The sequence below is a fragment of the Gopherus evgoodei genome, chromosome 4, assembly GCF_007399415.2.
Source record: "Gopherus evgoodei ecotype Sinaloan lineage chromosome 4, rGopEvg1_v1.p, whole genome shotgun sequence".
In the NCBI taxonomy this organism is placed as follows: Eukaryota; Metazoa; Chordata; order Testudines; family Testudinidae; genus Gopherus; species Gopherus evgoodei.
This window is the reverse complement of record NC_044325.1, coordinates 88,902,129-88,928,423: the sequence shown is the minus strand read 5'-3', so window position 1 is coordinate 88,928,423 and position 26,295 is coordinate 88,902,129. Positions and strand designations below refer to the sequence as shown.

The 26,295-nt window shown below is 43.2% G+C and overlaps 1 protein-coding gene across 13 annotated transcripts in view; it reads right to left on the bottom strand.

The window, feature by feature from the left end:
• Window positions 1-26,295, bottom strand: part of NAV2 (neuron navigator 2) — a 372,994-nt gene that overhangs the window by 289,496 nt on the left and 57,203 nt on the right. The window contains exon 1 of one of the 13 annotated variants that reach the window (XM_030560157.1): window positions 6,605-6,642. The exons of the other annotated variants lie outside the window; for them this stretch is intronic. Within the exon in view, the coding sequence (XP_030416017.1) occupies window positions 6,605-6,619 (15 nt within the window). The 5' untranslated portion in view covers window positions 6,620-6,642. Of the gene's footprint in view, window positions 1-6,604; window positions 6,643-26,295 lie in introns of those variants that run through there. 13 annotated transcript variants of the gene reach the window in all.

Genomic DNA, 26,295 nt, shown 5'->3' with positions numbered 1-26,295 from the left:
GACTGGAAGAGGAAAACCTGCTTTCCTGCCTCCCCCTCCAAACTCCCATTTCGTTTCTTAACTATGAATGAACAAGTTATTAAACTGAACTAGCTGAATAAACTGAACAAAAGAAAATATTCTCTATGCAACTGCAGAAGAGCCTACTGCGGTCAAAACACGGTTTAGCACTTCAACAAATTGGTTCCAGATGCTTAACCATTGACTTCCACACTTCAGTGGTTTGAGTTTCTTTATAACTTAGCAACAAACATTTGCTGCTTAATAATTTTTAAATTAATGTAAATGATTTTAATGTATTATAGTAAGCTTAGGCCTTAACATAGATTGTCGTAATTTCCATTTTGTAAAAAATAAACCAGTATTTAATTTAAATGAAAAACATATTTAAATAAAAAAAGGATTTAATTTTTTTAAATCCATTGTTAATTATTTGGATCCATCTCTGTTGTGTCCTTTTCATTTTTTTATGATGTATAAAAGAAGTTTTTCGAAAAATATTTATGTCTCGGTTAGGTTTGTCAGTTGTCCAATTTGTCACCGGAACACCCAGTCAAAAAGGGACCCTGGTGGCTCCAGTCAGCACTGTTGACCAGGCTGTTAAAAGTCTGTTGGTGGTGCAGCAATGCTGAGGCAGGCTCCCTGCCTGCCCTGGCTCTGCGCAGCTCCCAAAAGTGACCAGCATGTCCCTGCAGCTCTGACCTAGGCACAGGTACGATCAAGGAAGCGCCATGCACTGCCCCACACCCCGAACACTGCCTCTGCAGCTCACATTGACCAGGAACCGGATATGACGGCCTCTTCCAGAGCAGGTAGGGAGCCTGTGTATGCCCCACTGAGCCACCTGCAGTGAGTGCCGCCTGGCCAGAGCCTGAACCTCAACCCTCTGCTCCAGGTCACAATCGTCTCTTACACCCAAATTCCCTCCCAGAGCCCACACCCCATCCCACACTCCAACCCCCCTGCCCCAGATCAGAACCTCCTCCTGCACCCAAACATCCTCCCAGAGCCTGCACCCTGAACCCCCTCCCGGAACCCACACCCTGTACCCCAACTCCCTAGCCCAGCCTGGAGCCCCCTTCCATATGGTGAACCTCTCATTTCTGACCCCGTCCTGGAGCCCACACCCCCAACTGGAGTCCTCACTCCCTCCTGCATTCCAATCATCTGCCCCAGCCCAGTGAAAGTGTGAGGGTGGGGGAGAGTGAACAATGGAGGAAGGGTGCTGGAGTGCGTGGGGGAGCAGGGTCTCAGAGAAGGGGCAGGGTCTCGGGGAAGGGGGCAGGGCAAGGCTGTTCGATTTTATGCAATTAGAAATTGGCAACCCTAGTCCTGGTAATCTGTATATTAGCAATTCAGGTCTTATCTATCCTGTCTTTCCTGGAAGACTATATGGACAACTGGAAAATTAGTATAATTATGACATCACATAAGGCAAGGAAGTGAAACATGGTAGAGAAAGTGATTGTTATTCACACTGTTTAAAACTCATTGGGCCTATTCTTCACTGACTTGCACCTTGTGAAGTAGTCCTCTCTCGTTGTGCATCACAGGACCACTTCTCAGTTATGATACAACTTCTCTGCACCACTCAAAGGCACAAAGGAGTCAGAAAGCCAATGAATCTAGCCATCTGGAAGCAGCTCCTGCAAAGACAGAACCCGTGGGTGGCAAAGAACTTTTTAATGGCTTCTTCATCACCCCTTGCGGTCCTTGGGGTAAGACAATAATCAAGAAAAACAGAGGAAGTTGTAATGCCACTGTCCTCCAGCTGTTCCTAGTTCCCTCCTGGAGCTGTGGTAGATGAGCGTAAGAGCAGCCCCCAAATTGCTCTCATTTATGCTAGGTACTGAAGGGGGCCCCATGTTCAGGCCCCAAATCAAGCTGACACAACAGCAATGTTTTGGTCCCTCCCTCATAGTCAATGAGTTCATGGTGGCAGTGTAGAATGATGTTATGATAGCAAAGCAATAGAGAATGAATCTTGATGTTCCTTATATTTCCAAGGTTGAAAGGGAAAAAAAAAAGAACCATCCTCTCCTCACTTAACACCACCAAACCAAAGTACCATCAGGCCTTATTTATACATCACAAATATGTTTCTTAAAAAGGACATAATGCCATTCATTTCTTTGCAGGCCACCTTCAACTTGAGAGACATAGAGATGAATTACGCCAAAAATGTGGAATGCAAAAATTACATGCTGTACAAACACCTGCACTTAAACTACTTAAAATAACTAGAGAACAGTGGTACACCATTACAAGAACAATGAGTTTTTTCCCCATGTCCCCATCAGTACCATTTCACTAGCCAATAAACCTACAACAAAATCAGTACTGAGTAAACTCACTGAGGATTCCTGCCAAGGACAAATAAATTATAAAATACTAAGCCACACAGTAAATCATCCAACTGCAAAACCTGCATATACACCAGGTACAAATCAATGGAGGGTCCATTTCCATACACTTCCAGTTCTGTGCTCTGCCTAATACATTGTAAGAAAAGTGGTAACAGCATATGGAACCCTGACAAAGGGGGGGAGGGGTAGGAAACAAGAAAGAATCCCCACAGTCCCAATAAAAACATGATAAACACAAGCAGTTGGGAACAGCTGTCATAAAAGCTGCAGTTTTACATGGAAATTTTAAAGCCACTCAGCATCACATGAACAAAACAAGATCCGTGAGCCAATCCATGAAAATGGGAGGACTAACCTTGCCAGGGTGATGCTGCTGGCAGCCAGATGACTGATAATTAGAAAGTGAGACTATTTGCATCCTCCACCCATGCTTCAGTTGGAGGGAGCCAAACCTGGGGCTCAGTTCTGTGAGGTGCTGAACACCCTCAGCTCTCAGTGAAGTCAAGGAGGGTGGGTGGATTGGTGAACAGCTGAAATGTATATGCCAATCAACGTGACTGAGGAAAGAACAAACACTCTCTGCCATGCGGCACTCTTACTGTAACTAGCCTTTGAAAAGATTTGAGTAAAAAGAACCACTTTTTTGATATAATGTAATAGCTAAGCTACTATTCATTTGAGAAAGTGCTACACTATTGATTGGTTTTCAGCGTTACTTCTTTCCTGTACCTGGTGCTCTATTTCGGGCTCTGCACTTATCAGCTGTCCAACCTTAGGCAAGTCACTTCACCTCTCTTTCCTGCTTTGTCTGACTGATCCATTTGGGACTTCATCTGGCATCACTGAAATCGTGGGACCTTTGCCAGTGGCTTCAGTGGGGTCAGGCCCTTCGTTTGCGAGCTCACCTAGCTCAACAGGACTCTGATTTCAGTCAAGACCTCTAGCCACTACTGTGATACAAATAATAAACAATGACAAATGATCATTTAGTGCTATTGGTTTCAAAGATATATTAAAATGTAATTATTATTAAGTAGGTTGTATAAAAAATGAACTTCATTATTGAAGTCCCATTACTGACTACATATTTGCTTATTTTCAGTAGAATAATCAGAATTAGCTCATCCTGAAGAGTGCTCACCCTCTTTTTACACAATCCTCACTGAGATAAACAAAAAGCAAAGTGAAAATAGTAACAGTCATATTATACAGGGTTTTCCTAGGTGCACCCTCTGCCACTGATAATGACAATAAAGATTTTAAAATATTCTGTCTATGGTTTCAACTACCATAGACAGAATATTTTAAGGGGCTTGGCTACACTCGAAACTTCAAAGCGCTGCCGCGGGAGCACTGTTGCAGCAGTGCTTTGAAGTGTGAGTGTGGTCGCCGCGCCAGCGCTGGGAGAGAGCTCTCCCAGCGCTGCACGTACTCCACCTCCTCACGGGGATTAGCTTGCAGTGCTGGGAGCTGTGCTCCCAGCGCTGCGGCACTGTTTACACTGGCGCTTTACAGCGCTGTATCTTGCAGCGCTCAGGTGTGTGTTTTTTTCCACACCCCTGAGCGAGAAAGTTGCAGCACTGTGAAGCACCAGTGTAGCCAAGGCCTAGGTATATTGCTGTGGGCTGTCAGATGTTGCTCCAGTCTACCCCAGCACTGCCTGCATTCCAGTAGCAGATTAAGGAATCACTGTGTCTTTTTCATCTACACAGAAGCAGTAAGGCTTAATTAATGCTTGTAAAGTGCTCTGAGATCCTTGGATGAAAGATGCACAAGAATCACAGAATACTGCAACAAATCTGTATCAAACTATGAATGTTATAGATGTCACTGTGCTACTCTTCACGGCCCTAGAATGAACAGAAAAAGAACAGCTCCTACCACTTGAGCAAAGGGAGAATCTCCATTAGTGGATAGCACTATACAGCCTATGGCATGCCCCTAAGCCATTCTCACTTGGTCCAGTAACAGGCACGTTACACATGCACACTTATTACAATATTATTTCCTATTACATACGGTTGTAAGTTTTCATTCTGTTCTGTCACTTTATATTTTAACATTCTTCCCTATGAAAGCAATTCTTTGTATTTTAAGTTTATTGTTCTGTTTGAATTGGGTGTTCTTTTGACACTCTACACATGTATTTGTTTGGGTCTGGTTTTTGTTTACAAATCTGCCTTTTGATCCAGTTTATCACTAAAGACCAGGCTGGGTCTATTAGGCTCAGTGGAGCCACACAAAGCCCAAAGGTTGCTCAGGAACAATCTCTTCCAGACCCTAAGGCACAATCCCTCCCAGAATCCCTGGCAACTGGGGGAATAATGTGACCACTGCACTATCTGACCCTGCCTCCTTCCAACCATCTCCCAGGTTTGCATCACCCACCCACTCACCTTTCCCTCCCCACCACACTAGAAAGGAACAATCCCTGCATTGCCCTGAGCACAGGGGGTGCAACTGTGCCTGGTGTATGTGCACGGCAGGAGAAACATAACATTATAACACCATCTAAAGTAGCACAGGTCAAATCGATATTTTTTCAGACTGTTGTTCAACCTTATCTTATTTTTCATGATCTGTTTGAGATGGTTTGTCATGAAAGTGGAGAGCTTGCTTTCATAACACTTCTCCAGTTAACATGTTCCTATTTTCCCTTCTCAGTTTCAGTCTGATTTTCCCTAGTTGATTTAAACTGCTCCATTCTCCCCAGAGTGAGATATGTAGGTACTGACCAAAACTCATTTTATTTGTCAAGCCCATTCAAAAAGTGGCTTAGAAGTCTCTGTGTGCAAAGAATGGCCTTTTATATACCTGTGTATATAATTCACTCTACTTCCTGAAGACAGCTTTCTCTGTCCCACGGAGTTCAGCAAAGGTTTTCCATGTATAAAGAGTAAAGGATCGGGCCCATCACAAATCCTTGGTACTGATTAGAAACTTCTAAGGAAAAATTTTTAAAATAATATCTGCATAGAACTGTAATTTCATTGTTTAAAGTAATAAGCTAGTAGACTGGGCTCACACTAGCCTCTCTTCTGAGCATACCTAGCAGCAGTTTGAGCCAGGCTTGGGCAACCCCCACATTGAAGCTTCACATTTTCCTCAAAAATTCAATATTCTAGGAGGTACTCATGCATGCAGCATCTGACACTATCTGATCCCATGAACACAGCTGCTTCTCAATCAAGAACAATCTTCCTTAGTGACATCTCTTCATCAAACAGGAAAGCATTTTAGACAAGAGAGTTTTAAACTACAGCTACATACATTATACATTTCTGTCAACATTAGGCCAGATGCTGAGCACCCTCAGTCCCACTGAGTTCAGCAAACATTTTCCATGTATAAAGACTAAAGCATTAGTCCCATCATAAATCCTTGATACTGATTATAAACTTCTAAGGAAAAATCTTTAAAATAAAATCTGCATAGAACTGTAATTTTTGTTGCTTAAAGTAATAAGCTAGTAAAACAGAGAACAGCATTTTAAACTATCTCACGGTGTCACTGCCTCAATATTCTATTAACAAATAGCTTTAAAAATGTGCTAATGTGCAATAACACTAAGTTTTGACCACAGTTTAAGTTGTGGCATGGACAGGAATTTGAAAAGACAGGCAGATGCGTGGGTTTCCTGATCTTATTTATGCTGCAGGAAGGATGAATCTACACGCTTTCTGGTTACAAGGAACTGTGGTTTATTTTACTGTTCTGGGAAGAATAATGGGGAGATAAGAACAAACTGATCAACAAACCCAGAACTCAAAATTGCTCCTCTCTGGAAAAGACTGAAAGAGAAAGAAAATTCTCCCACTCACAACCTTCCCCCCCACCACACACACACACAAAAGGAAGAGAAAAGGACCATATACTCAGTCTACGTTTCTATTTTTACTTTTAAATAAACTTAATTAAACATACACAGCAAGCTACAGCAGTACAAAAAGATGAACTGATAAGTAACAGATCCACCCAGAACTGGTCCCTCCAGCAATACACCAGACTATGTGGAAGAAGCCTCACTTCAGCATCAGCTGTTGTAAAACAATCTATTTCACCTTACTAAGATTGCTATGCCACTATGACCAAAACGCCTGTTCACCTCCAGTGATCAACACACAGGAAATAATACCATTCAAATATGTTACAGAACAACTCTTCACACAAACTGAAATTTTACGTCTTAATCAATCCACGTTTGTGCGCTCTGAAATTCTTGCATGTGAAATTCTTACCAGCTTCATGGTCATGTTATTCTGTTCCCAGCGCCACAGCATCACACTCATTTTCCTTACAGAGAACCAACCAAGCACCTGCCAGAGGAGCCTCAACCAGGGAATGCTACAAATCCATCTCATGCATGTCTCCAGTTCCTTATAATCCAGGTGTTACAGTAAGCTTTTCTCCCCTCTTGCTTAAGGCAAGACATTTTCATGTTGTTGTTCTAAAGAGTTAGATTTCTTGTGGATAGAAGAAAACCAGAAACATTATGCACAGGCTACTCTCTCTGCCTTTCCCCCCACCCCCATCTCAGCCAAATCAAACAACTCCTGAAAGGAGCTCTGAGAAGGCAGCTGGAGCTGCAGGAGTGAAAGCAGGACAAGGAAGTCTCCCCTCCCCCGGCAACCACAAGCACTTCACAGATTGGGCATTCCTGATTCAATGGGCCGTTCATCACTTCAGAAAAGAATTGCATTTAACCCTTTCAGGGATGGGTTTTGTTTTGGCCCTGCAAACTAGCTGAGGCATTCAAATTAGGTGATTTAAAAGAAGAGGGGCAGGGAGATAAATATGGACCATTTCTTTCCCCTTTGATTAACTTTAATAACTCCTTAAAGAAACATTTTTGGAACAAAAGCAGTTCCAGGTGATATGCATTAGAAAACATAAAAAGGAATGGAGCAATCTATGGAGAAATCTACTCTCTTTATTAGGTCCTGAGGAACTGAGTTACAAAGTGCTTCTGATTCCTGAAGCTGGTTCATTTTATTTCTAGTTAGTGCAACTAGATAATCTTATACAGCTTCTACTTGGATTTTCTTTTTTCCCAGTCTACTAGATTAACATGGGGCCAGATTGTCCCCTCCCTCAGTAAAAGACACAGAAAGTAGGCTTTTTTGGTAATAACATGTGATTAAACTGTGGAACTCATTGACTCAGGAGTCATTGAGGCTAAGAACCTGATATTCATACGAATATTAAGAATATCCAGAGTTGTTATAATCAACAATAATAATTTTGGAAGCAAAATTAAACCCCATGCTCAGGTCCTTAAGCCAATCTCTATTAGATATCAGGAGAAACCTATGTGGGAGACAGATTATCCCATCTGGCTACTATGAGGTTTCTACACCCTCCTCTGAAGCATCTCTATGAGCTAGTGTCAGAGACAGGATATTGGACTAGATGGACCCTGAGTCTGATCCAATATAATTCCTGTGAAATCTCTTCAAGGACTTCCCTCTCACTTCCTCCCCTCCCCTCCCCACCTCCCACCCCTGCCATCTCAACTGGGCAGCTGACCTTGCCCCCTAAATGGAAGAGTGTGTTCCCTGCACCCAAATATGGAGGATCCCAATGGATCTATAGAAGATGAGGGCAACTCAAGCAAAGACCATACACCAACTGTAACCTCAAGTGCATCCTCACCTGCCTCCTTGGCATTATGGCTCTTTTGCTCTTGGCAGCCCCCAGGAACACTGCAGGGTGTACAAAGAAAAGCTGACAGCATGCAAATGCCTTACCTTTACATGAAACTGGAGGGTGAACAATAGATACCTCCAAGGCCCTGCCCCGAGCCATCCAGTTCCCTCCCTCTCTCTCTCAATACAGGCCTTGCTCATGTAATAGGGATTCTGCAGAGTCGTGGTGGAAGAAACAGGTTACAAAAGACAGCTGAAACAATTTTCATATGGATAAGGGGGGTACAAACAAGTCCATGTTTCCCATGTCCTATTATATACCTTGGACCAGGAACTTTCCTTAGCATTATAAGTAACTTCCCAGGAAAAAGGTATAATCTTTAGATAGGAAGTATGCTTTCTAAGGCCATGTCTACATCTAAAATTTTGCAGCGCTGGTTGTTACAGCTGTATTAGTACAGCTGTATAGGGCCAGCGCTGCAGAGTGGCCACACTTACAGCAACCAGCGCTGCAAGTGGTGTTAGATGTGGCCACACTGCAGCGCTGTTGGGCGGCTTCAAGGGGGGTTCCGGGAACGCGAGAGCAAACCGGGAAAGGAGACCAGCTTCGCCGCGGTTTGCTCTCGCGTTCCCGGAGCCACCCAGCAAACCGCAGGGAAGGAGACCTGCTTGCTCGGGGTTCCGGGAACGAGAGAGCAAACCGGGAAAGGAGACCAGCTTCGCGCGGTTTGCTCTCGCGTTCCCGGAGCCACCCAGCAAACCGCAGGGAAGGAGACCTGCTTGCTCGGGGTTCCGGGAACGAGAGAGCAAACCGGGAAAGGAGACCAGCTTCGCCGCGGTTTGCTCTCGCGTTCCCGGAGCCACCCAGCAAACCGCAGGGAAGGAGACCTGCTTGCTCGGGGTTCCGGGAACGAGAGAGCAAACCGGGAAAGGAGACCAGCTTCGCCGCGGTTTGCTCTCGCGTTCCCGGAGCCACCCAGCAAACCGCAGGGAAGGAGACCTGCTTGCTCGGGGTTCCGGGAACGAGAGAGCAAACCGGGAAAGGAGACCAGCTTCGCCGCGGTTTGCTCTCGCGTTCCCGGAGCCACCCAGCAAACCGCAGGGAAGGAGACCTGCTTGCTCGGGGTTCCGGGAACGAGAGAGCAAACCGGGAAAGGAGACCAGCTTGATTACCAGAGGCTTCCTCCTTCCACGGAGGTCAAGAAAAGCGCTGGTAAGTGTCTACATTGGATTACCAGCGCTGGATCACCAGCGCTGGATCCTCTACACCCGAGACAAAACGGGAGTACGGCCAGCGCTGCAAACAGGGAGTTGCAGCGCTGGTGGTGCCCTGCAGATGTGTACACCTTCAAAGTTGCAGCGCTGTAACTCCCTCACCAGCGCTGCAACTTTCTGATGTAGACAAGCCCTAAAGCTCAAGAACTGCCCACTTTAGCATTAAACAGAGTAGGGTATCATTTCAGCAAGAGGAAGTCCTGCCTCTTTTTCAGAACACAATTTACACCCACAAAACTCATGTCTCTCTGTTTGCTCCTGCAAAACTCAACTGCAGGCACAAATAGGACTTTTTGTGCCTCTATCAGCCAAAGCTGGTGCTTAGTCCCAGTGGCCAAAGGAGTACATGCTGTGCCCTCTATTCAACTGCATAAATAGAAATAGGGGCGCAAATTTTACCCACCCAAGTGAGGCTGCTTAGTTGAAAACCATCTTGTAACTTTACTGTTTTCCTCAAATTTTGCATGCAACCATCAACAGGATGCTGCTACTGCTAAAATATTTTCAAAATCAATAAAGGAACATCTGCAATATAATTTTGTATGTGCACCTACATTTTTGATAGGAAAAGAGTAATTTCTCACCTAACTGACCAAGTCTTCTCTCCAGTGACTATGCCTCCACGTTTCTCTGCCTTTACCATCATTCTTTAACTCTGTACTGTATTATTTTACTCCAAAAAACATTTTTGATGACTGTGTATGAAAACTATGCAAAAAAAAAGGCTCAATCATTTCTCATCACTTAAACAAAAAAAGTTTACCTGTACTTTTTTTTTTGGCAGACTTAATACCTACACAGAGAAAGAGATGCACAGATGTACAGAGCCTTCAATTCTTTCAGTAAGTTATATTTGAACATTAGAAGTAAAATTTTAGTCCTGTCTTGAGAATAAAGGCCTTTTTCCTTTGCTTTGTTACAACATGGACCAAAGCAGTTGCAGCACAGGCAAATCTTCCCAGGCACATAAGTGAAAATGCAGCTGAAAGGTCACTCATACAACAGTCAAAATCAGAGGGGGTCACAGCCTACTGGAGGGTTTGAAAATAAGATGCATGGTTTTAAGGAGGGTCAAGGGCAGATACAATAACCTGCTGACAAGCCCATGAATGAATGAATGCTCTCCTAGAAAGAAGCTTGGATGTGAAGCCAAAGGGACTTATGAAAGAATTATGTAAGAGCATCTCACCAGTTCTCACATGAACAGCCAGTGCCTTTCGTTCATTCTCTTAACGGAGAATAATTTGTCCCTTCCATGCTGCTGATACAAGGAAAACACCAAAAGGTCTTCCTGTCAGAATACTAGCTACTGGCAAGATCTCATGGCTGGAGATTCTATATTGTGCTTCCAGGAAGCACAAAAGGTCCAACACAGGAAAAGCGAGGGGGCAAAAAAGTGAGTTTAAGACACCTTTGTGCTCTCAGGATTCTGGGCTATTTTGAGGGCCAAATCAAACCACAGTGTAGATTAGAGCTGCCCAGAGATCAGGGCCGGCTCCAGCTTTTTTGCTGCCCCAAGCGGCAAAGGGGGAAACAAACAAACAAACAAACACACACACACACCATTGAGCTGCTGCCGAAATGCTGCCAAAGATGAAGAGAGGGATTGAAGGACCCACCTCCGATTTGCCTCCAAAGACCCGGACATGCCGCCCCAATAATGGACGGAGTGCTGCCCCTTTCTATTGGCCGCCCCAGGCACCTGCTTCCTTTGCTGGTGCCTGGAGCCAGCCCTGCCAGAGGTATTCTCATTCAGAGCATCCTTCCAAGAGCTACCCTGCATTTGGAACAGCTCACAATCTCTCTAACACTTCCAACTTGCCCCCTGTGCCAGAGATTGGGGAAGTGGGAGGGAAGCAATGCAGACCTCACTAAGAGGCTCTACACTGGGCCTTCACTGGAGAATTTTTCCCTCAGCCCCTGGCAGCACAGTTGTAGCCCCATATATATGCTGCAGCAGTGAATACGAGCCAGGAAGGGGCCAGAATCTGTCCTATCTTCAGAGGATGGATGGATAGGAATTTAAGTGACAGACTTTCAGCACAATGATGTGTGTAACTACAAGATGTATGTAACAGTCAACTATGCTGAATAAGGGCTGGGGAAGTTCCCAGTTTGTCTGTCTGAAATGTTATTCAGATGATGTGACGCTCCCAAGACTGGAGTGCAAATTCTATCTGTACCATCCCCATTCACTTTTAATAAACAACAAGTGAATCGAATATCATTTAACAAACTGGTGTGAACAAACCATGATTTGGGATGAAGATTTCTTACCCACAGGATCCTGATAGGGTTGCCAGGTATAACAAGTATTTATTTGTTCTATCAAAAAGTATGACTAGGGAGCTACCTTTCATCCTCCTGCCTCTCCATCAGGTTCTCCTGACAAACTGAAAGAGATTCATTTTGAGCTGAAGTTGGTAAAATCCCTGGGGGAGCACTGGCAGCACTTACCTCAAAACGGCCTTTTACATACATGTCTCAGTTTAAAAGGGAAAGAAGACAGGATACACGCTTGCATCTAATTTCTCTAAAAAATAATGCACAAGAGGGTTTCCAAAAGCTTTATTATGAACTTTGACTGTTTGCAAATGATGATGCAGCAAAATATTGGCTCCTTCCACTCCCCACAATGCAATCTTCCTACAAAGACATTGTTTACACCTCTAATGAGCCTCTAAACATCCTTATTAATGTGCTAAACAATACTGTTGTTATTCGTTTGTGGGTCTTCAGTGACATGAAGTATGTATGACTCCAGCATACAAAGCACCCTAATGAGATATAATTCTAGCTTCCACTGCTCTTTGAATAAAATTGTAGGGAAAACAGGAGGAAACAGATGTTGGAAACATTATGAATGAATTCAGCACATACAATCATTGCCAGTACAGGAGTTACTACAAGGAAAGCTCAGGGAAATCCGTTAACTAATAATCCATTCTTTGGCTAAGGAAAAATATGTATGATAACTGATTGTTCTTTGACCACTGCATATAATTCTCCAGTACTGAATGTGTCATAATTACTTTTGCTTTTTATCACATATCACTATCTCATTTATGATTACTGGTTGACAAATAGAACATTTAGTTACTGCTCTTTGTTGCCATCCTTTATGTACATTTTAGAGCTGGTCAATTTTTTTTTTTTAATTAAAAGGGAGTCTGGGTCCAAAAAAAATTCCCCCCCCCCCCCCCCGAAACTGGGGGAGGAGAAGAGAGCAAAATATTGTCAACATTATCAAAAAAATCCATTGCTGTTGCAGAAAACGTTGTGGCTTTTTCAAATTTTATTTAAATATTTTGTCAAAATTTGTATCAACATTACTGAAAACACCAGAGTGATGATCAAAATTTTTCACTTCAACTGGGGATCAGGGTGGTAAATGAAAGTTGTCAATAACTATTTAGATAACTTTTTGATAAAAATCTCCCTGACCAAAAAATCCAATGTTTTAAGAAGTGGTTCTGATTTGAATAATGTGAAATGAAATCAGTTCATTTTTTTTTGGGGGGGGGGTGGTTTACAAAAATCCTGGCATATAACCCTTCAAAGATGCTGTACTCAGTTTGCTATCTGACTGTATACTAAGAAAATAAATCCAGTTCAGATTTTAGAATGAAACTCCATTAGTTAACTATGGGCTTGTCTACACTACCGCTTAAGTCAAACCAACTTACACTGCTCGTGAGTGTGAAAAAGCCACCCCCCGAGCGACGCAAGTTACATCGATCTAAGTGCTGTCCTCACCACCACCAAGTCAGTGGGAGAAGCTCTCCCGCCGACCTAGCTTCCGCCTCTCATTGAGACGAAGTAATTCTGTCAATGGAAGAGCGCTCTCCCGTCGCCACGGCACGTCTTAACCAGACACACTACGGCAGCGCAGTTGTGCCACGGTAGTGCTGTAGTGTAGATTAGCTCTATGGAACTGTTCCTTGCAAACCCCTGCACATGTTCATAGCTCCATCAATTTCAGAAAGGTGAAAGGGCCTGAAAGATTTCCTCAGGCTAATAAAAGAAGTGCAGAAGCAAGCCCTGTATAGCTCACCCACTGTACAATGAGGCCCCATAGTTAAACCTGAGTTTCTTGCTTTTGCAAGATGACAGGAGACTATAATGTTCCTTGTACAAGTGGTTTTAACTAGGAGAATAGGTATACGTGCAATCAGAATCACTTGAAGCTTAAAGCAGATAAGCATTTCTAAAATTGTGGCTCTACCAGAGACAGGAGGTTTGGGGAGAGTAGCTGTGCTTTACCCTAATATAACAGCAAAAAAAGGCATCACTGATGTAATTACCTTTTGGTCTTAGCCTAAAGGTGCTAGGACTGTTAGGGCTAGATCCTTGATCCTTGTCAGGGCTGGGAGGGAATGAGGTCAGAGTGCACTATCTGCCAGCACAAGGTAGAGCAGCCTTACGGCTGCAAAAGTGTCTAAGGTTTCTCTAATACTGCCAGGAGCCAATTTGACTGCCTGCAGTCCCCAACATTGGCGAGGATGTAAATGTAGCGTAAAGCCATCTATGCTCCCAACCCCAAATGCTAGCCCTGAATGTCCCCATCAATACATCAGCATGTTAATAAGCAAGCATTTCTTTACATTTCCAGTGACATTGTGAACTACATCAATCAAGTAATGTCACTCAAAGACAAAATAAATGAAACACTGCATATCCATTTATTAGCTACAGCTGCCATATTTAACAGAGATTACCCATCTTGGAAAGTGGAGAACTTCTGTGAACCCCAAGTGAGCATTGTGGGGAGCTTGGCAGTAGGAAGGAACATTTGCAAATGTTCTTGCCCTTCAGCACCCCTTCCTTCCCAACTCCATTCCACTCTCTTCAGTGTACCACCCAAGGCCATTGATGAAGACAAGGTCTGAGACAGTATTTGTCTGACCTCCAGGATTTTCCCATCAGGATTTTTCACATAGGGTATATGAACCATCTTATCTACTGAATTACGCATGAGAGACTCTTTTTGTCTGTGCAATCACTAATGTAAATAAGCTTCAGTAGTGATCCGGATGCCAGACACCACAAGTGGCAAGATAGATGTGCAATTCCATTTTTTCCCCACACTGCTTATATATTTTAATACTGAAGGGAAAGCTGAATCCTCAGACACAAAGATGCACCATGTTCCTAAGCAGACACAATTGAAAGAAATTGTCCAAGTCATTCCTGAATTACAGTAATATGTTATTCCTTAGAGTCAAGCCACGTTCTACTACAGCCAAAAGAAAACTGGAAGAAATGTAAAACTGTGTAATGTTTTTAGTCAGTTTCAGACAGGTTACACCATAACATGACACAGCTATAGAAACTTCTATTCAGTGCAAATATTAACAACAATGCAATCTACTCTAATAATAAAGTAGAAATGATGTTAAAGTTGCACTGAATTAAATGACAGCCAAAGAATCTGACTTGTGGAGAGAATGTTCTGGAGCTCTGCTGCCAAATTGCTATATATAGGAATGAACGGTATCTAGTAGATAGAAAGCAGAGGATCTTTGAGTCAGGACTCTTGGGTTCTGTTCCCAGCCCTGCCACTGCCATGCTGTGTGATCTGGAGTAAGTCACTTAAATACTCCGTTCCTTGGTTTTCCAACCTTTAAAACAGATATAATAAATACTTGCCTCACAGGGATTTGGTGAGCCTTAATGAATTTCTGTTAGCTGTAAATCACTTTCTGCACTGAAGTGGTGGGAAGCTGAGGAGCTGTGAACTGCAAAGGCATTGTGCCTGACGAGTGCACAACCCTTCTGTGAGAGATGCAATAGTCTGTGCTCGATAGCCCTTCCAAATCAGTTTCCAGCTGCAATATGCACACTCCATTGTCACACACGAGCCCTGCCTCAGTGGCCAGTGTGAAAAAAAGGACAAGATCATGGTTCATTTCTCCCCCTTTGGGGATTCCAGTTCCAAGTCAGCACTCAACTCCCTAATCCCTGTGTGCCAGAGACCTGATCCTGAAAGGTCCTGAGCACCCTCAGCTCTCACAAAGTTCAACAAGACTTGGAGGCATGCAGCACATTGCAGAATCCAGTCCCAAAAGGAACCAATGGTTTGTCCCTGGGACCTCTGCTGAATCAGGCTCAATCTTGGCCTTTAGTAATTCCATTTGGACAAAAGGGGCTTTAATCACAGAACTGTGTTTACTGAGAAAATATGAAAACAACTATATAGTTCTGTACTCAACTTGCGTTTAGTGGAAAGGAAAGGGAACCTATTAATGGGGAATCTAACTGCTATTAAAGCACGACTTGCTTCATTTTTTCTGTCATGGATGCAGAAAACAGAAGCCAGTCGTTTAGTGACTGTAATGAAATCTCTGCTTTCCCTGCCAGATCAATAGGGCCAGAGGCACAGATTAAGGAGCAATCCTTGAGCATATTGACAGCATTTATAGAGAGGACCCTTGCCCAGACACACAGAGACCTACCATCTGTTTTACCCATTTCATAATGTGGAACTCTATATATCGTAAACTATAAAGTGCTGTGGTGCACAAAAGGTTACTCAGTAATTGATACCTTCCTTTCAGCCTTATGTTTTCTCCAAAAGATAAACACAGTGATATCACGCTGAGGCAAATTTTACTTTCCAAAAATTAGAAACTATGCTTGGCATTGGGACATTCTGTACTGATGAAGCACACATTCAAAGAAAATGGACAAATACTTTTACTACATTTGAAACCAAGCTATGGATTCAAAAGATTTTAACAGCTCCCAGGCAGTACTGTCTATGTGCTATGTCACCCAGAACTATGAGCACTTAACAAAAAATAAGAAACAATTTAAAAAGAACTGATCAACACTCCTTAAGGATGTGCACAACATTTCTGAAAAGTAAATAAACCACAAACCATCAACACAACTGCTCCATGGTAACAAAGGAGTCCCTCAGCTATGTCTTCAGAATCCCACTCAGACCAACTCCCTGTCCCAGAAAAGCTTGGAACAAAACATGAACCTTGCAATACATGTAGAAACTAGCATTGGTTGAAAACCAGAATATTTAAAAAAAAAATTTTTTTTTTGAAACTTTGACAAAATATATAATTGAAAATTTTGACCAGCTCTACATGGAGCTCTTCATACCGGGTCTCTGCCAGAGCAGAGAGAGGGTACTACATACTCAAAAGATCCTCTCTGCATGGCCCTATAATTTAAACCTGGGAGCTCCTAAATTAAGCACACTCTTCAATTGCAACCACTGTGAAGTCACTGGAAGTGACAGGCAGGTAGGGGCCAAACCATCTTCTAGAACTTTAAATTCTGATTTTTTTAATATGATAAAATAATCGGTCTATAAATATATACAGAAGGGCCAAATTCTGACCTGACTTACATCCCCTCGTTAACTATAGGGCAGCAGTGGGAGTTAAGTCCAGGCAGAAATATTTTAGTCAATTTAGTAGAGGTTTAGGGTGGCAAAATTACAGCTGTGAAGCCCTCTGTTTGGGCCTGATCCTATCCCCAGTGAAGTTAATGGAAATATTCACATTAATTGCAATGGAGCTGGATCAGTTTATGCACAGAATATGCACTTTAAGTGTCCGGGTACCATCAATCTCTCCTGAGGCTGGAACTCTGATATTAAACAGGAAAAGATTTTCACAATGTCCTATCCCTGCTTGCTCCTTGGCTTGATAATGACCAAAGCAGTATCTGTTGCTTTAATGGATTTACAGGCATATCCATTTATTTTTGGTTGTTTATGAGCGCATTATCTTTGAAAGATTTCAGTGTTCCCTTGCCCTCCTCATTATGCGGCACTGAGTCATCAGCTTTACTCATGCTTATCTCTCAATGATCCCTGGGATGACATCAGCAGCCTGAGAGTTGGACAGTTCCATGCACTTCAAAGACCTGTTTTGCTGCCTACTCCTCCCATGTTCAAATATAGATCAGTCAGAGCTGCTGATAATCTGACAGCATTGCATTGTATTCATGGTTTCCCCAGCCTGTAAAGCACAGATGAGATCTCTGCAGAGATGCATCGTCTCCATTTCAGACATCAGTCACAATCAGATCACATATGGGACTAATTGCTCAGAGTTAAGCAGACAGTCAATATCTGACTGTAATTCATTTAATGAAAACAAACACACTTTGCTGCTTACTCTAGATATTCTTCTCTCTTATTTGTGTCCTTTAAAAGGATATAGATTATGTAGCATACCCAAAAATATTTGAAAATAAAATGTACATAGGCATTCTGTACCTAAGTGAGGTTTTCATCTGATTTGAAGAAACCAGACTACAGTCAGAAACTGGGAAGGATTCCTTCCAGAGTATTATTTTTATTGTAACTTGAAACAAGACAGTAAGTGAGAGAGAAAGCCTAAACTTAGAAATTATTTGGTATGCTCAGATAAAATAGAAATGAAAGCCTATAATGTGCATATATTGGTACATTGAAAGATGAATGCACTAATTCTCTATCTTTATATTCATCTTCATATATAAAACAACACTCTGTTATGAATTGTTAACAGCATGAAATGAAGTGAGTCCAATATTAGCTTCAAGGAATGCTGTGTATATCTCAACTTGCCACATTTTTCCATAGAGCAAACACACCTGCAATCAGAAGCACCTTTTATTTTACATTAAAAGAACAAGGAAGAAGAAAAGCAGAGTCTTTTTGAGAGAGCACAGTGCATGTGTCTCTCTTTTGATGGTCTGCCATGACCTGAGAACAAAATGGCTGCTGACGTCTGAAAACAGTGAGAATGCTTTGAAATTTAAAGATACAGCACACAGAAAGAAAAGGTCCTATTGTTCCACTGTTGCATACAAAATACAGTGCATTTTTACAGGACAGTTCTGCTAGATGCTACTTTCAATCATGTGTTTGAAACTGGTGTGATATAGGATCCATTCTCAGTGACAGGTTATTCCAAATTCCCATCACCTGCCTTGGCAAGGAAAATCCAGGCAAAACGTCAGTACTGCTAACGCAAAGCATCCAAAAATCATTAGTCAGGACCCCAGAATCAGGATATTTAAGAAAAAGATATCTGTGTTTTGTGGTTTTTTTCCTTCTAGTTCTTAACTTCTATGTGTCATGATCTCAATTTTTATCTCTACAACCATGAGAGCTAAGAACATACTTTTATTTACAATAAAAGTTGGAGTTCTCATTTATTCACATGAATCCAGGATCAGGGGCAAAGAAAACAACCAAATATTGTAAAACTCATGATAAAATTGACAGTTGGCAAGACTAAAACTTTTGGGGAGCCAGGAAGTCAGTCAGCATCATTGCAACACCTTAAACAGAATGATCAAAAGAACTACATTGACATTAAACAGAAGGGTTACTTGGAGTATAATAAAACAAATTCAAGATGCCTAACAAAGGAGCTCCCACTCCATCAATAACAAACTATTCACAACTGCCCCTCCAACCTTGACCCTTCACCTCAGATTTAGGCATCTTCTTACCTTTGGGCAGTGACCAGTTCTTGCATTCAGTGCAGTCCAAGCCCCCAGTAGCTGCATACACATACTACACGCTGGCCCGGTCTCCCAGCCTAAGACTTCAGGCTCTGGGCTGTCCATATCCCTGCATCCACAGCACGTCTCCACCATATTGTCTCTTCTAGAGCAGCATTCCCATCCTCCAATAGAAGGAAAGCTGGAAGTAGGAATTGGATTTCCTGCCTGCTCTCTAGCTGACAAGGGCTCTGGTGAGGTGGATAAGCTAGCTCCTCCTCTTATTCAGCCCTTAATCATCAGTACTCCAGGGCTGGGACTGATTTTCATAGTGTTGCTAATGACCCATGGAAAACTACACTGGCTTCAGTTGTATGCAACACTTTGCATCTCTCAGATAAACCCAAACACAAAGATTTTCAGTGCTTACTACTGGCAAACTTCGATTTCTAGAGCACCTTCTGTGATGATTTGGGGAATATGTAACATTTATGAATCCAGGTTAATGCTATGAAATTGTTCTTATGAAACTGCTGTATTTTATTGATTTAAGCAGAGTCAGGATGAGCTCTACTCTGACATCTGGTGGTGAATTGTGGCGAGTTGTGGAAAAGAACTTCAGAGGCTTGTTTGCATAGGCACACCCACTCCATCTAGCATGAGTCCACAGCAGCCCAAATGGTCACTTTGGCTGCTGTAGGACCCCTAATTTCTCTGTTATTGGGGCAGGAAGAATAAAGTGTTGTTACCTTGATTATATGAATCAAGGACAATGAAACTATTTTATGACAGAGGGACTCACCATCAACTAAGTAGCACTCACTAGACAAGGGACATGGGTTTCAAAACCCAGTGAACTGAGAGAGGTGGGGGACAGTCTTTGTACCTGATGCTATGGGCCTCCTTTCAGGGCCTGAAATACCAATTACACCTCCTCCTCTCTGCTGTGGAATATCAGAGCTAATTTTAATTCCATTAGGAGTCTAGTTACATGCTGCTGAGCTGAATTCCCTTTTGGCCAATGGTGCACCAGCACTGAGGCTCCCCTACTACAAGCTGAAATCACTAAAGAGCTGAAATCACTGAGTGCTGTGGGGGGCCTGAAAATATGTTGCTGAGCAGCTGGCAGAGTAGAGAAGTTTGTGGGATGACTGGAGCGGCTTGTGGGACATCTGGTGGAGCGGAGCGGCTAGCGGAGCAGTTCGCAGAACGCCTGGAGCAGCTCCCAGGATGGGTGGTGGAGCAGAGCGGCTGGTGGAGCGGCTCACGGTGAAGGCTGCAGCAGAACCCCATGGAGAGGTGCGGCAGTTGGCCTTGGACCACGTAAGGTGCCCCTTAACACTGCTGTGCCCTGCCCCCACCCTGGCCTGGGAGGTAAAACTCTGCAGATAAACTTTTGAACTCTGGGGCTGCACTGACCAAGGACAGAGACTTTTGGGCGATTTTGAGGTTGCTCCTTGCTGGACTTAAGACCCTGAGGGGAAAAGGATACTGACAAACTTACTTGGGGGGAAGGGGGGTCTTTTGCTCATGGTTTGTGTTATGAACCCTGTTTGTGGTGTTTTCTCAACATAATGCTGCATTGTTTCCCTCCTTTATTAAAAGGATTTTGCTACACTCAGACTCTGTGCTTGAGAGGGAGGAAGTATTGCCTCTTAGAGGCACCCGGGGGGTGGTATGTAATTGTCCCAAGTCACTGGGTGGGGGGCTCGAGCTGGTTTTGCATTGTGTCATTGAAACAGAACCCCTGATACTGAACCCGGCCCTTGCAGATGGGCAGAAGGGTTACATTACCTCTACTTGTATGTCAATCGCACCCTTGCTGACAACAGCTGTGTCACCTCCCTCCCAGACTGGGTACAATTGGGGGGGGGGGGAGTTGTTAGAACTCAGCAACCAACTATTCAGATGGAAGCACCCTGAGACAATGAGTTAACTGAAGTCTCTACACTGGGCTGACAAAGGAGAGAGAATGGAAAATTCCCAAATACAGAACAAAGACTCCAAGTTGTTGACGCTAAAAAGACAGTCTGGGTGAGATGGGGAAGCCTCTCAGAGAAATACAAGTAGTCTTGGGCAGGAGAGGAGATGAGAAGGGATGTTTTCATAGCAGGGGAGGCCTGGGAACCAGGGGCTTGCTGTATGGAGTGATGAGCAGTCATTTTCAGCACCATCTTCAGGGAAGATTCTGCACACAAAATGCCACATTCTTCAGGAATCTCTCTATAACCACACAAGAGCTGTTTATTATTTCCTTGGACGGACATATTCAAAGCCTGAAGGAGGATGGAAGTGGATCAACAATGAGAAGACAAGAAATGCACTGTAGAAGGATGCCAGTTGTCCCCTAAAGACTCTGAGGCCATGTCTACATCTAAAATTTTGCAGCGCTGGTTGTTACAGCTGTATTAGTACAGCTGTATAGGGCCAGCGCTGCAGAGTGGCCACACTTACAGCAACCAGCGCTGCAAGTGGTGTTAGATGTGGCCACACTGCAGCGCTGTTGGGCGGCTTCAAGGGGGGTTCGGGGAACGCGAGAGCAAACCGGGAAAGGAGACCAGCTTCGCCGCGGTTTGCTCTCGCGTTCCCCGAACCACCCTGCAAACCGCAAAGGAGACCGGCTTGCTCGGGGGTTCGGGGAACGCGAGAGCAAACCGCAGGGAAGGAGACCTGCTTGCTCGGGGGTTCGGGGAACGAGAGAGCAAACCGGGAAAGGAGACCAGCTTCGCCGCGGTTTGCTCTCGCGTTCCCCGAACCACCCTGCAAACCATAGGGAAGGAGACCTGCTTGCTCGGGGGTTCGGGGAACGAGAGAGCAAACCGGGAAAGGAGACCAGCTTCGCCGCGGTTTGCTCTCGCGTTCCCCGAACCACTCTGCAAACCGCAGGGAAGGAGACCTGCTTGTTCGGGGAACGCGAGAGCAAACCAGGGAAGGAGACCAGCTTCGCCGCGGTTTGCTCTCGCGTTCCCCGAACCACTCTGCAAACCGCAGGGAAGGAGACCTGCTTGCTCGGGGTTCGGGGAACGCGAGAGCAAGCCGGGGAAGGAGACCAGCTTGATTACCAGAGGCTTCCTCAGGTATGCTGGGATACCTGCTTATTCCACGGAGGTCAAGAAAAGCGCTGGTAAGTGTCTATACTTGATTACCAGCGCTGGATCACCAGCGCTGGATCCTCTACACCCGAGACAAAACGGGAGTACGGCCAGCGCTGCAAACAGGGAGTTGCAGCGCTGGTGGTGCCCTGCAGATGTGTACACCTCCTAAGTTGCAGCGCTGTAACTCCCTCACCAGCGCTGCAACTTTCTGATGTAGACAAGCCCTGACTCTAGCCCCCAAAATGCTCTGGCATGGTGAGGAAAACAGAGGCAGTGAAATGTGTGTAGGGCTCATTACTTTTGCATAGAACTTTGTATTTCTCATGTGACTAAGTATAGAGCAATGGTGTGGTTTAGAATTCTATGCAAAGTGTGTGTTATGTGTTACACCTACCACGTGTCCTTGAAGAATTAATCTGTCACCCCAGAGTACCCTCACAGTTGGAGTTCTGGGAGGGGTATGTTTAAGCTACTGGAGAGTGTGAAGGGTCAACTCTAGTCACTAGGGCTAAGGTAGCTGGTTAAGGATAGAGGATTTGCACCTTCAGAGTGTGCAGAGTCTCGAAACCAGAGACTCTGTTCAGATTCAAGAGGCTTAAAGTACATGGGATCCAGCAGTTGATTCCCTCACAGCAGCATGGTGAGCACCCAAGAAATGGGGTGAGGAGGAGCTCAACAAGATCTGTGCCACCTTCTGTGTAAGATTCTGAATTTCTTACAGGTAAAGAGAATACAAGCCCTGGATAAGTTAAAACAATTTGAACACAAACTTTCAACAACCATAATGAATAATATTCCAGACAGCTTGCAAATGCAATGTACATTGTCAAAAGATACCATGGTAAGAGAAGTAGCCTGAGGAGGTCTCTCCTCGCAGAGCACAGATTGCTAGATAATGCATACACTTTATAAAACAACTCAACAAAATGCCAGTAATAAAAATGAGGAAACACAATGGAACAAAATTAAGATGAATGGTTTTCAAAATGTATGTGTCGCAGCATGTGCAGCAGTATTGCTTAAATCTCAGAGAAGATGGGGAGCCTAGAATAATTTTTTTCCTACTAGCACCGGAGAGACAGGGAGTGAGATTATGTTTCAGATAGCTTGGAGGAGATTGACTAATGCATGATATAGGAAGAATGTCCCGGATGATTGTAAAGCGATTCTGAAGCTCTTGTTTTTGTTCCTGTTAATAAATCTGACCACAAAATAAAGTTAACTCAATTCAGCCTATTTCCATTCAGTGTCTCCATGTTCTGCTAAACATGATTGTTATTTTTTCCATTTCCTCCTTACTCTTTTCCCCTCATTACTGCCTGTATTATTTTCCCCTTTCCCTTTTTTCCTTCCAGCCCTTTTCTCTCACGAGCTGACAGTTTCACTTTTCTTCATTGCATTTTTACAACCAAAATATGAGAGAGAGAGAGAGAAGTGGGGGACCCGGGATTGGTACACGCTACATGTTTTTCGTCAGTACCCTAAAGCCATCAACTAGGATTCTTTTCTTCAGGTGCAGCTCAGCTGGGGTGGGTTTTTTGTTTGTTTTGTTTTGGTTTTTTTTACCACCACAGTGTGCGTTTCATCTGGACTCTAAACAAAATGGAACTAAATTCATTTACTTTGGTGTTTACGCACGGAATCTCTCTCTTTCCTTGCTGCCTTCCACATCTTTCTCTCTCAGGAGTATTGAGAGTCATTCCATGCCCTCTGCTTTCAGCTGTTGTCTCTAATCTTGCCCTGCGTACACACTGCTGTACCCTCAATCACACCAAATAAAACACAATGTGATAGCTGAAGTCTTAAGCAGAGTTTTAGCAGATTAGGCTCAACCAAAGATACTCTCTGACTGTTCCCTCTTTGAGGTGGTGGAGCGTGTGTATGTGGAGAGTTGGGGTGGAGAGATGGAAGTGGATCAGCTACCACTACTGGCAAACACAGAAATGAGGGTGATCAAATTCATCACCAAAGTGTGTTTGGAATTCATTGAGTACAAAAAGTGCTATATAAATCCAAATTCTGTTTATGACGCAGGATATGCATATCTGCATCCCAATATAATAATATTGCTCTAAAGGGGTGAGTGAATAATTAGCTGCCACAGTAGGGAGCCCCAGAAGGCCCGTTGTTAGAACAGAGCTGAGTCACTAGAAAAGAAACACATTCCCGGTAGAAATTCTATTTTACCAGATTATCTGCTTGGTTTGTTTGTTAGAGACATTTCTCTCTCTCTCTCTCTCCACACACACACACATACAGAGAGACAGCACTCTTTTTAAAGGAATACAGTCAAGACAGATCAAAAAAAAATTAATCTAATTTGCCATTTCTTCCGTACAGAAAATCTTTACTTTAAGGATTCCATGCAGGGCTTGCTTGCTTTCTGTACCGATTTTTGCTGTTAAAGGGAAACAAGGTGCAGAGGCTATAGCATGTCCCACCATAAACAAACAACAGGATGCATGCTTTCCCCTATCAATATTGCACCACTGAGTGGAACATCTGACCACTGATAAATAAACAAACTTCAAATCTCATCTGAAGGAGTTTGCCTGCATTATCTGGTTGCAAACAAAGGGTTAGATTATGGTTTTAAGCCATTGCCCTCATTGACTGTGTTTAGATTAAAGTTTGTGGTCCTAGTGTAACTTGAGTTAACTAACTGCAATTTTACTTGAGCTATCCAATACATTTGTAAATGCTAATCTAGACACCCCACAAATGTTTCCTCCAACACTGAAACATTTGTTGTTTGCCCTGGGGCTTAGCCTGGTCACATATAACTTACTCTTCTTCCTGCTCTCATCTGCTAAATCACATTAAGAGATGGCAAAATATACATTAAACACTTCCTTAATGTTAGATTTTGTAGTATGCAGTTGCAGCAGTTGCTACAGTGATGTTTTGAGATTGCCAAGTGGAGAAGAAGTGGGTGTCACCATCATGAATGGGAGGGGAGGTAGTTCATGTGATTGCAAATGGCAGGGGAAATGTCCAGGAAACAATCTATTGAGTTCTAGTCAGTACTAGGTTTCAGAGTAGCAGTTGTGTTAGTCTGTATCCGCAAAAAGAACAAAAGTACTTGTGGACCTTCGAGACTAACAAATTTATTTCAGCATGAGCTCACGAAAGAAGAAAGCTCTCTAAGGTGCCACAAGTCAGTACTAGGTAATAGTTTGAAAATTCCCTGATCCACATCGATAATAGTTTGACAAAACAAGAGACAAACAGAAATTCAGGTTTAAATTTGGATGCTATGCACGTGTATAACATTTTTCATTAATTACTACAATTATATATAACCAGGAGTTTACTCCCTGGGTAATTTCAAGGACTCCCCAAAGGGAGTACCTAGAGTGAATGATGCTTTGGGTTTGGTTTAATTTTGAATTCACTTAAATCACCAAGCTGACTCTCAGGTAAATAGTGCTAGCAATATTTTTCCTAATTGTGCCCTTCATGTTTCTTGGTTAAGTATTGCTAATGTCTTCTTCGCCTAATTACCTATTTACTCAGGATATCATAAAGGGTCCCAATCTCCCCAGCTCTTACCTTAAAATAAGCATTAAAAATAACAGATGACAAAGAAATATACTTAAAACATGTTAGTCTAACCCTCCCTTGCCTTGCACTTTCTACAAAGTGAGTGCAAAATGTATACACCATTTGGATTGGATAGATATATTTACACCTACTTTTCACAGTTAATGACACCAAAGGTGCAAGACAGCAGAGAATCAGATCCGTATAATAGTATAAATTTAAGGCTTTGACAAAAATGTCCATTCACTATTATGTGCAGATGCACTGATGCCACACTAGTGAGCATGGTATAAGAATCAGATAGATAAGAACAGAATAGATACTGCAGCAGTTATATAGATCTTGGATATGAAAGAAGTTCCAGTCCTTCCTCTAAGAAACAAGCCCTAGTAATACTCACATACAGCGCAGCAGGTCTAAGGAGTGTTAAACCATGCTTTGAGTGTCCTGCACTGTATTCCTCTGTAACTGTAGAATTTTATATTTTTGTATGTCAAAAGTTAGATAAATAAGAAAACCTCGGAATTTTGTCTAAAACAAGTCTTGTGTGTTACTAAGATATTCATGTGAAAACAACAGAAAAGACAAATCTCTGAAAGTTTATACAGGCCAACTCTGTCTATGCACAACATGCTCCCTTTTGGGTCAATCAAGGGTTAGGCAAAGCAAAAAAGGCAAAGCCCATGGCTCCAACCGCCAAAGATGACCTATGGTTTTAATGTTCTTCAGAACAGAGATGTCTGTCCGACTGATGGACTGATGCAATACATTGAATTTTTTTTCAGTGTTTTCCAGCTGGCAAGGATTCATTTGCCTTATGATTGGAATCTTTTGCCTTTACAAAAGAGTAAACACAGATGCATGAAATCCCTATGGAAACCACAACAAGATAAACTGATGGTTCCCTACTTC